At 39.8% G+C, this 12,167-nt stretch overlaps 1 protein-coding gene across 1 annotated transcript in view; it reads right to left on the reverse strand.

Moving 5' to 3' along the window:
- LOC120540473 (nuclear pore membrane glycoprotein 210-like) overlaps positions 1 to 12,167 on the reverse strand; it is a 319,549-nt gene that overhangs the window by 262,618 nt on the left and 44,764 nt on the right. The window contains exon 3 of the mRNA XM_039771311.1: positions 5,981 to 6,112. Coding sequence (XP_039627245.1) covers positions 5,981 to 6,112 — 132 coding nt within the window. The remainder of the gene's footprint in view (positions 1 to 5,980; positions 6,113 to 12,167) is intronic.

The following is a 12,167-nucleotide window of genomic DNA, read 5'->3' on the forward strand; positions in this document are numbered from 1 at the left end:
TCGACCAAAGCCCTGATTTTGAATCCCATTGATAGGGGCAATACACACAAGAAAACACACAAACATCTTGCAGTTGAAGCAATTTTGCATGGAGGAGCGGTGAAAAATGTCACCGAGTCAGAGATTGGTGGGCAGTTATGTAAAACGCCTACAAAAAAGCAATTTCTGCTAAAGAGGGCAATACCAGCTTCTGAGGCCAAAGGTGTAATTACCTTTTCCCCCAGTAGACCATTACATCTGTTGATATTTTTTTTAATAATGATTGAAAAGGCAAATTTTCCCTGTGATTTAATTCAAGTATATCTACTTTATCTGTGGGCACTATTTGCATGAAGATCACTGTTTGCCTAATCAAATTTGTTGAAAAAGTCAACAACTTCCATGGGGTGTACTTTGTCAGAGGTGGCTGGGGTGGCGACCCGACCGGGACAGAGGGCTTTGCCGCCTTCCCCAGACCATCTAGGGGTGACTGTCCTGGTTCCTTTGGGGGCCATGGGTACAGAGCTTTGAAGCTCCACCCTGTAGGGGCCCTGTGGTCGTCACACCAGAAAGTGCTGGGGGGAAGAGGAGCAGGGACACCCGGAGTGCTTACAGGGATACAGCCGGCACATCCGCCACACAGGGTCGTGTCGGTGGGAGATTGCCGGGAAGCACCTGGAGCACATCCGGGTGTGAATAAAAGGGGCCGCCTCCCTTCATTCGAGGCTGGAGTCGGGTGGAAGTAGGACGAAGCAGGAGGAGCGAGAGTGGAGGCGGCCCAAAGAGAGAGGCCTGGAATTTGGGGGACTTGAAGGGGTTTGTGTGCACTTTAACAACTGTAAATATTGTAAATAAACATGTAGTGGTAGAATTACAACATGTCTGCCTGTCTGTGTCCAGGGCTCGTTCACAACTTTATGTGATTGTATGTTTCTCTTTCCAGTATCTCAAAGCATATTTTCTATGATGTGTCATTATTTGCTCAACTAAAGTCTGCATCCAGTTGACTAGGATAAAAAGCATTTCTCTGCATGAGGGAGGATTGTCTGTTGAGTCAGGTAAAGCCGTCTCTCTGCAGAACACAGTTTACCATAAATATTTAAAAGGATGCTAGTTTTTATACTCTGCAGCCATTTTCCATTCCTTAGTGTATTTTTTGTTTTTAGATATTAGTCAAAATAGCTTTCCTACTGCCCTAGTTTTGCTGACTATTATGCTTTTCTGGTTAGATCAGCAGTGTTGTAGTTAAATCTGAGAAGTGTTTCTTGCAATGTAGTTGAGGTTTAAAAGGTTGTATAAAAAGATGATGAAGTAATAGCTTGTGAGAGATGCATTTCTGTCAGAATTTGTGGTAGAAATTCAGTGATTTCCTTCACAAGCACTTATACTACTGTACATATAGATTATCTGTTTCCTGGCGTTATAGCAGTTAAAAGAGAGCTATTAATCTTATATTAGATACCAATAGGTACCATTCATTTTTGCTTATTCATCTGATTGTGCTCTTAGTAACTGCTTGGTCTTATGTAAAAATACAGGCTGCCCCATTTATGCAGGTGTACAGTGGAAGTCAACATTATTTTTGTACATAAGAAATAGAGATTTTGCTAGTCCCAATGGTAATACACCAAATAAGAACCATTTTTCCCTGTGCAAAAGATTCATCTACTTGAGAATTACCATTTTGAAACTCATTTTGTGAGCAATATGATGCATCCGTGATCAAATATTTTTTTTCATATATTTTTTTTATATTAGTTTTCAATCTATTAGGTTATAAAAATATCTGAAAAACATGCCTGTCCACATATTTTCATGGAACATGTTTTGTAATGTAAAAAAACATTCATTTTACAAAAAAACAATTTGTTAGAGTTTGTAACCTTGAAGTCGATATGACATGATAGTGAGACAGTGACTGTTTTGCATGTGCATGAGTCTGCAGACGCGAGTTTAAACTGCTCTTTGAATTGCTGAAGCCTTTCTTTGTCTGACACTTAACTCAAGGCTACCCACTGTAATGAATGTATATGTATTCATTCGTTGGTTTTACACAAGTGCTTTTTTGGCATTAAAAATCTGGGTCATACCTAAATATCCTTTTATGTGTGCAGACTTCTCTACAATATAATCTTATCTAACTAAAAGTGGGGGCGGCATGATGGCACAGTGGCAGCGCTGCTGCCTCACAGTTAGGAGACCCGGGTTCGCTTCCAGAGTCCTCCCTTCTTGGAGTTTGCATGTTCTCCCCGTGTCTGTGTGGGTTTACTCTGGGTGCTCCTGTTTCCTCCTACAGTCCAAAAGCATGCAGGTTAGGTGCATTGGTGATCCTAAATTGTCCTTAGTGTGTGTGCCCTGTGGTGGGCTGGCACCCTGCCCAGGGTATGTTTCCTGCCTTGTGCCCCATGTTGGTTGGGATTGGCTCCAGCAGACCCCCATGACTCTGTAGTTTGGATATAGCGGGTTGGATAATGGATGAATGGATAACTAAAAGTGGCATTTTTGCATGAAAATTCTGGAGGGGCAACGTGGATCTGGGAAAGTGAAAGATACTTTCAGAAGGGGCAGAGCCAATCTGGGTGTGTGTGAGAGTGAGTGAGAAACAGAGAGATTAATAAGCACTTAAATGGCAGAGCTTGTGAGACCTGAGCCTCTGCTTACCACTAGAATTCCTGAAGCCTACAAAAAAAGCATAATCCCAGTGCACCTTAAATCAATTCACACCTCTCCATCAGCATCTTTTGTTTTATAAATGTGTCGATCAACAAAAGCAACAAGCAGCCTACTGTCCCATCCTCTGCCTTGACAGAGCTCAGCTCGGTCAAAAAGTACTCCCAGCTCAAGCCAAAGCTTCTTATCTGTGTGTGAGGTTCCTCGAGTTGTATAGGGTAAATAATAAGAGTATATCGTTATTTGAAACACATGCTTTTCAACTGTGTTTGGGTAAGTGTAGGATGAAAGGAAATAAATGCGAAGCAAGAGATGCTGAACACATACCTAAATCAGAAACTTTTTCCATGTTATACTAATAATGACATGTAGGAATATGAGTAGTACATATATACGCTTTGTCTGCCGAGCGTCACGTGATCACAGCTGAGCCGATGGTTCTTCTTTCTCCGCGGGATTGTGGGTAATCGTCTCCCATGCTTGGTCTCAGTCGGTGTGCTTTACTCATATAGTCAACATCCGTACAAGTGGATACTGTTTACTATAGCATTGTGACCAAGTGTGTGTGTGTGTAAAGCATTTTTTTATTTTGTGTACGAGCGATGAATCTGTTTAATGACAATGCAATGTCACATTTCCATGAAATCCTCAAAAGGAGGCAAAAGCAAGTGTCATTGGACAGGTTCCTTGTTAAAAGTTGCCAAAAAAGAAAAAGATTCCAGTGAGCCAACAGACAGCAGTAATTCCGTTAGTTAAAGTGGAAGTCATCCTACACAATAACCCTCCTCCTCCTCCTCTTCTCTCTCTCCTCTCTCTCATCTCCCTCACACCAGCCACAATTCTTTTCAAAGGTCAAGTGCCCGTTAATTTGTTTTATTTATTTTTACTTTATATTTTGCGTTAATCATTTTTATATGAATATTTTTCGGTTGTGGAATGGTTCATCTGAGTTTCCATTATTTCTTATGGGGAAATTCGCTTTTATATACGAGTGCTTTGGATTACAAGCACATTTCCGGAACGAATTATGCTCCCAAACCAAAGCACCACTGTACTTTCATACAGTAAACCTGACAAAGGATAGAATTAAAAATATTTCAACATCATCATCAAATACTGAAAACTGAAAGTAGAAATACATATAAATATTAATGCATTTCTAATAAATTTCAGGGCTGTGGTGTCGGAGTCGAGGAGTCAGAGTCGGAGACAATTTTGGGTACCTGGAGTCGGAGTCGGAGTCGCAAAAAGTTAACCGACTCCGACTCCTACTAAATTTAAATGGGAAATAAAAAAGTAAGTTGAAATGTCCCAATTCACAAACAGTCATAATGAACTACTTCTCTGCTGTAAGAATAAAGCCCAATGCATGCAGTGCATAATGTTACCACAAATCGAACGTGTCAAGTAACCATGAAGCATGCTTTTCATTGACTGTATGCGTCACTATACGGGATGTAATGCACAGGTAAGGTGCGGCACCGCTTTCCATTGTGTCGTGTTCCACTGTTACAGGGAACTGTGAACCTAGCCTAAAGCCTCCCATACATTTACAGATGCACTGCCGATTTTTCAGCCATTCAACGAGTCATCACGCGTCAAACGCCTGAAAAATCATCTGGTGTGTTCTCAGCTCCGTCGGCTCCCCTTCGCTATGCGCTAGTGAAGGGGGCCGAAGGAGCCGAAAACACTGATCTCCCTACCTGTCTCCAGCAGAGGCTCGTTCTGCTGATCAACTGGCCGGTGAGTGACACAATGCACTAAACTTCCGGCTGGCTGACAGAGGAGACAGCCACTGCAGCAGACAGAAGCATCACATTACTTTGGATGGGGCGGTGGTCGAGATTTTCGGCAAGCTGAATCTGCCCGTCCATGTGGACACCCTCAATCTGCGGCCGCCAATCAATTGTGTTTGTCTTTAATCTGGCATTATAGTAGAGTGTTGGCTTCCTAGCAAGTAGTTCTGTGGTGAAATGACATGTATGTTGCCTTCCTTTCCTTCAATGGATGTAGAAAATACATTAGCATAGTATATACATACAGAGAGGTCGGAGTCGGAGTTGGGGAGTCGGAGTCAGAGCATTTATCTACCGACTCCACAGCCCTGATAAATTTCTAATTATTGATCCATGGACAAAATGCTACATTGTACTATACAGAAATAATGCAATTCATGATAATGATGCAGACTACTCCAAAATTGGTAAATTTACATGTTTACGCACCCTATAAATTGTGTCACAAAAAATCAACCAATGGGTAACATAAAAATCTCTATAGCCTTCAGAAGATAGGGTGGAACTGAAAAAACATCCAGAAACAGGCTAGTGGGACCAGGAATAAACTAAAATCCACATACTGCAAAAAGAAATATTTTTCTAGAGAAGAAATTGCATGTGTGGCTTACACTGAGTTTGAATGTCCACGTCTGAAATATTGGTTCACATTTTACTATATGCAAGCAGGCAATTATTGAATAAACAAATAAATACATACATAAATAAATAAATAATATTAGAGCAGAGTATGCCCTGCAGAGGTACTACTCACATACTACTACTCATGTAAAGCAATCTCCTTTTATACCACTTTAACAGATACAAAGACAGCTCTGTATCCCTTGTTGAGTCATTTGCAGGAAATACAAAATCTGGCAGCAGATAATGCTAAAACTAACATCAGCATGCATAACCCAGATATTAATGACCTGCCCAGTCCAGAGAATGTACTCCTAAAATCATCAGTATAATAAAAGCTAAGTGTTTCAACTGATTTCTATTTTCACACTGAATTACACATGGCCATAGTGCTTTCAGTCCTGATGTTAAGGCCCTTGACTTTCTTGGATGGATCAGAGACAGCTGCCATCCCCAAACATACCATGCTTCACCTCCTGTCCCCACAGATCATGGGTATAATTCCTAAGACTTATGTATTAAATTATCATGTTGCTGCATTCCATCAATATTTTTTCAGGTTCTTTCTACACTTTCCAATGGGTCCCATTTCACCAGCCAAAAAAGGCTTGTTGACTTTTCATTGCACATGCATTGGAGAGCATCTGGGCAGCTTTAGTATGCTTGGCACCAATAGCAGTCAAAGTAGTAGAGACAATGATAATGACATGGACAGTCTGTCAGAGGGAAAATCACAGCTGACTTTATGTAATTTACAATGTATCATTATATAGCCATTTTTCTCTTGCCAAGTTCAAGACTGCTGTATAAATGTAAACAATTGTTAAAGCAAAGCACAAACATTCCATATTAATGATAGTTTCTGTTTGAAAATAATGGCAAAAACTACAAAGTGAAAAAAGAAGGCTACAAACCCTCAGAATCGAAAGCATGTATTTTGAACTCCAAGGGAGAATCCTCAAGAAAAAGCTCTCGAGTTGTTGAAATGATTTGAATTTCATTGATAAGGTTAACAATTGCATCACATCGAAGAACCTGACCAGTCACTGTAAAAAAAAAAAATTAATTTCAATTAAAACAGTATAGCTACTAAAATAAAAAAAACAATGTATAGTTTTAACTCTCTAGCATATAATGTGGACTATGCAGGATTTGGTGACAGAAAATTTAATTTACACAATCTGCTGGTAAGTCAATCATTAGCAAATATTCTAAATATATAAGTTATACATTAGGTGGTGTATAACGCAGCCACAGGGGATGCACAAACCAGTGTGTTTCTTCGTGCCAGTCCCAAGCCGAGATAAATGGGCAGGGTTACGTCAGGAAGGGCATTCGGTGTAAAAATTTTGCCAAATCAATATGCGGACAACAATAAAAATTTCCATACCGGATCGGTCGAGCCCCAGGTTAACAACGACTGCTACCAGTACTGTTAGCCAACAGGGTACAGGCAGAAATTGGGCTACTGTCGGCCAAAGAAGAAGAAGAAGGAGAAGGAGAAGAAAAGGGGGGAGACGTGTCCAGAGTCGTCAGAAGAGGAGGAAAGTAAAGAGAGTGGAACTGAGGGTAGGAACTTTGAATCATGGCAGTATGACTGGTAAGAGGAAAGAGTTAGCAGATATGATGGAGAGAAGGAAAGTTGATATATTGTGCATGCAAGAGACTAAATGGAAGGGGAGTAAGGTCAGATGGATCGGAGGTGGATTCAAATTGTTCTATCATGGTGTGGATGGGAGGAGAAATGGGGTAGGGGTTATTCTGAAGGAACAGTATGTCAACAGTGGTCTGGAGGTGAAAAGAGTGTCAGACAGAGTGACGATTATGAAGCTGAAACTGGAGGTGTGATGATTAATGTTGTTAATGTACTGTATATTCCCGGCAAGTTGGGTGTGCGATGGAGGAGAAAGAAGAATTTTGGAGTGAGTTGGATGAAGTGATGAACAATGTACCCAAGGAACAGAAAGTGGTGATTGAAGCGGATTTCAATGGACATGTTGGTGACGGGAGCAGAGGAGATGATGAGGTGATGGGTAGGTATGGTGTCAACGAGATGAATGAAGAAGGTCAAATGATAGTGGATTTTGCCGAAAGGGTGGACACGGCTGTGGTGAATACGTATTTTAAGAAGAGGGAGGAACAGGGTTACGTACAATAGTGGAGGAAGATGCACACAGGTACATTACATCCTATGCAGAAGAGTCAATCTAAAGGAGATTGAAGACTGCAAAGAGGTGGCAGGGGCAAGTATAGTTAAACAGCATAGAATGGTGGTCTGTAGGATGACGTTGGAGATCAAGAAGAGGAAGAGAGTGAGGGCAGAGCCAATGATCAAATGGTGGAATTTGGAAAAGGAAGACTGCAAGGTTGAGTTTAGGGAGAAGGTGAGACAGACACTGGGTGGTAGTGAATAGTTATCAGACAGTTTGGGAAACTACAGCAGAAGCAGTAAAGGTGACAGCAAGAAGAGTGCTTGGTGTGACATCTGGACAGAGGAAGGAGGAAAAGGAAACCTGTTGGTGGAATCGGGAAGTACAGGAGAATATACAGAGGAAGAGGATGGCAAAGAAGAAGTGGGATAGTCAGAGAGATGCAGAAAGTAGACAAGAGTACAAGGAGATAAGGCACAAGGTAAAGAGAGAGGCGGCAGAGGCTAAAGAAAAGAGGTATGATGAGTTGTATGAGAGGTTGGACACTAAGAAGGGAGAAAAGAACCTGTACTGATTAGCTAGGCAGGGGACCGAACTGGGAAAGATGTGCAGCAGGTTAGGGTGATAAAGGATAAAGATGGAAACATACTCACAAGCGAGGAGAGTGTGTTGAGCAGATGGAAAGAGTACTTTGAGAGGCTGATGAATGAAGAGAACGAGAGAGGGAAGAGGTTGGATGATGTGGAGATAGTGAATCAGGAAGTACAATGGATTAGCAAGGAGGAAATAAGGGCAGCTATGAAGAGGATGAAGAATCGAAAGGCCATTGTTTCAGATGACACAACTGTGGAAGCATGGAGGTGTTTAGTAGAGATGCAAGTGGAGTTTTTAACCAGATTGTTTAATGGAATCTTGGAAAGTGAGATGATGCCTGAGGAGTGGAGAAAAAGTGTACTGGTGCCGATATTTAAGAATAAGGGGGATGTGCAGTACTGTTAACAACTAAAGGGGGATAAAACTGATGAGCCACAGCATGAAGTTATGGGAAAGAGTAGTGGAAGCTAGGTTAAGAAGTGAGGTGATGATTAGTGAGCAGCAGTATGGTTTCATGCCAAGAAAGAGCACCACAGATGCGATGTTTGCTCTGAGGATGTTGATGGAGAAATATAGAGAAGGCCAAAAGGAGTTGCATTGCGTCTTTGTGGACCTGGAGAAAGCATATGACAGGGTGCCTTAAGAGGAACTGTGGTATTATATGAAGAAGTCGTGAGTGGCAGAGAAGTACATAAGAGTTGTCCTTTCTTATTTGCAATGGTGATGGACAGTTTGACAGACGAGATTAGACAGGAGTCCCCGTGGACTATGATGTTTGCTGATGACATTATGATCTGTAGCGATAGTAGGGAGCAGGTTGAGGAGACCCTGAAGAAGTGGAGATATGCTCTAGAGAAGAGAGGAATGAAGATCAGTAGGAACAAGACAGCATACATGTGTGTAAATGAGAGGGAGGTCAGTGGAATGGTGAGGATGCAAGGAGTAGAGTTGGTGAAGGTGGATGATTTTAAATACTTGGGATCAACAGTATAGAGTAATGATGATTGTGGAAGAGAGGTGAAAAAGAGAGAGCAAGCAGTGTGGAATGGGTGGAGAAGAGTGTCAGGAGTATTTTGTGACAGACGGGTATCATCAAGAGTGAAAGGGAAGGTCTACAGGACGGTAGTGAGGCCAGCTATGTTATATGGGTTGGAGACGGTGGCACTGACCAGAAAGCAGGAGACAGAGCTGGAGGTGGCAGAATTAAAGATGCTAAGATTTGCATTGGGTGTGACGAGGATGGATAGAATTAGAAATGAGTACATTAGAGGGTCAGCTCAGGTGGGGTGGTTGGGAGACAAAGTCAGAGAGGCAAGATTGTGTTGGTTTGGACATGTGCAGAGGAGAAATGCTGGGTATATTGGGAGTAGGATGCTAAGGATAGAGCTGCCAGGGAAGAGGAAAAGAGGAAGGCCTAAGTGAAGATTTATAGATGTCGTGAGAGAGGACATGCAGGTGATGGGTGTAACAGAACAAGATGCAGAGGACAGAAAGATATGGAAGAAGCTGATATGATGTGGCAACCCCTAACAGGAGCAGCCGAAAGAAGAAGAAGAGGACATTAGCTGGTGTACCTATTTAACAGCTATATCATTAATGACAATAATTGCGCCAGTCAGACCACTTACATCTTTCTTTTCTTAAAAGCGTGTTTAATACAAATATGGTAGGTAAGTAACAAGACATTTAAATAAGAAGTCACCTTGCTTTACTTTATAAACTGACTGGCAACACTCTTTGTAAATGTCCCAATAAAGTAATATGACATTTCCCAAAGTTGTCTCAATTCTTATTTACATTCATGCTTGGTAAACATCACATAAAGTTGTTCCACTGAAATGCAAAGGGAATACATAATATATTTATCAATCTATTTATTTACTCAACCCGCTGGATATGATTTTAGAAAAAAGAAACTCCCTAATTACATTATTAAACATTTTGAACTAAGACAAAACACAAAAAGAACTGAGACATATCATTGCAACAGATTTTGATTTATCAGGAACACTGCTTGATATTAGTCTCTTTATTACTAATTAAATACAAGCAACATAACTTGACTTGTAAAACCATAATTAAAAAAAAAAAAAGAATTCTGGAGAATTATTTTAGATAAGAAATTCACATTTTGCATTATTAAACATTTTGCATTAAGATAAAAATACTAATACAACCGAGACAGATTATTGCAAAAGATTTTTGTTCATCAGGAACAATGCTTGATAATGGTCCCTTTATAACTAATTCAGCAAGAAATGTGAAAACCAAGACTGAATTATTTGACTTGGAAAAATTATAATTAAACAAATTATTCTGGAAAAAGTATGCTAGACATCTCATCATGTGCCTTCCTTTGACCAATTATTTTATCCTTAAGTTGAATGTGTGTTTATATGTGTCTCTATGACCACAGATTGTTTATACTTTATGACTTTCTTTTCTGTTGCTTAAATGTATGGTTAAGATATTGTTTGAAATTGTTACTATCGTATTGTGTTAATAACGGAAATGTATTTTTTTTTTCAGCAATAAGAAAAGTACTGCATGTATGTGTTATTTTTCCTCTGCCATTATATTAAATTATTTATATACTGTATATTATATATCTATAGAAACTGGTAATCCCACCCTTAACATACTGTATTAATGGAGTTGGCAACATGTATGCAGTGTTTAAATTGATATGAAATGTATGTTATTTTTGGAAAATGAATAAAAAGCAGATGTGACACTTATTATCTCCTCATCGTGGCAGAAGGACAGTATTTTGTTTAGTATTATTTGGCAGCTAGTACTTCTGAGTTTACTAAGCATTTATAAAATTGTACCGTGAAATTAAGTGTAAGATTTAGATGAAAAGAAGTCATTTTGGAGCAAAGAAAAATTTGTAGAAAAGTAATAATTCTTCTCTCAATAGTTCAGTAATAAAATTGAAATGTTATAGCGTGTATAGAATGCACCAAGGACATAACATCCATCTCAAACAACATGAAAGACTAATGAGGATCAAGTAGCACACATGCTCTCGTCTTCACTGAACAGTCAGATCCCCAGGAGTTATCCAGCCCTCTCATTTCTACCATCACAAAAAACTTTTGTTACTGCAGCTGCAGCACAGACCTTGTCACAAACGTTGCTCAATTATTAATTACTTTAGACAAAAATTAAATAGAACATTTTTGTTTTTCATAAAATGAACATTCAGTAAAGAGAGAGTGAATTTTAGAATTCTCACTAATAATTGTAGTCAGCGTAAACACTTGAAATTGGCTCTCTTTTGTTATGCATTTGTTTATAATCCTCCTGAAGTAAAAATTGTGTGATATCATAATGTGTTCTGGAGATAGAGGTTAAAATGCACAGAGGTCCAGTGGAACTGATAACTTTTTAAATAGTTGTCTCCAGCTTTTTGTTTTTTATAGTTGTTTATATATAGAAAATGTAAAATCATTTATGATATATTCACAGTACACCATACCAGAAATAATTGCAAATTTCTCTAGAAATAGGTGTGGTGCTTTTCATGTGATAATGTAACAGACAGAAATTTTATTTATATACACTTGGGGGCTTCGCCCCCTGCTCGCTTCGCTCACCAACCCCACCGGCCTGTGCTACGCACCTGCCACTTCGCGTCTCTGCAGCTCGTGTAGATATTCAATCTCTTTTCACTGTTTAGTTATTTCACCAAGTAATAATTTCCGTTTATTTGCACTATTGCGATCTTAACTATCATTTTTTTGAGACTTTCGAATTATTGTACTTTCATTATCTCTAACCTGCTCTGCATATGTAGGGCGCCAACATTTTTGAATTTTTTACGAATTTCTAATTGTCATCTACTCTTTGTCTTTTGTTTCCAGCCCCAGGCGTGGTTTAATTTCTTGGCACAAAGCCTCGTCTGACAGGACGTGAAAGTATCTCTCTGAAAAAGTCAAATCTCTTCCCAGGCTAAAAAGTCTCATCTTGTCCCAGGATTTTTTTATTACAGTAAAGCGATATATACATTATATATATATTTACAGTAATATTTTAACCAGATGGATAGAATTTCATGAGCAACTTTGAAATGTTGGGGCACCAACTGGGTGTCCTTGTTTAAGTACAGAATAGCAAACAATGACATTAATAAAGAAAATCACGCCACCTTGGCCAGCTCGACAATAAAAAAGGGTTTCCCATTATAAAAGGGTCAGGTTTTGTGAAGGAGCTTGTTCCAGACCAAGATCAGGTCCAAAAACCAAACAATTTTCTCTGGTGACTGTTGGGTTTTCATAGAGCCCTGACCAGAAGTGTGGCCGAGTCAGTTGCCCTCTCATAGTGGAATCTTGGGGCTGTGAGTTGCAAGGGAGAA

The sequence above is a fragment of the Polypterus senegalus genome, chromosome 12 (assembly GCF_016835505.1).
Source record: "Polypterus senegalus isolate Bchr_013 chromosome 12, ASM1683550v1, whole genome shotgun sequence".
Taxonomy (NCBI): domain Eukaryota; kingdom Metazoa; phylum Chordata; class Cladistia; order Polypteriformes; family Polypteridae; genus Polypterus; species Polypterus senegalus.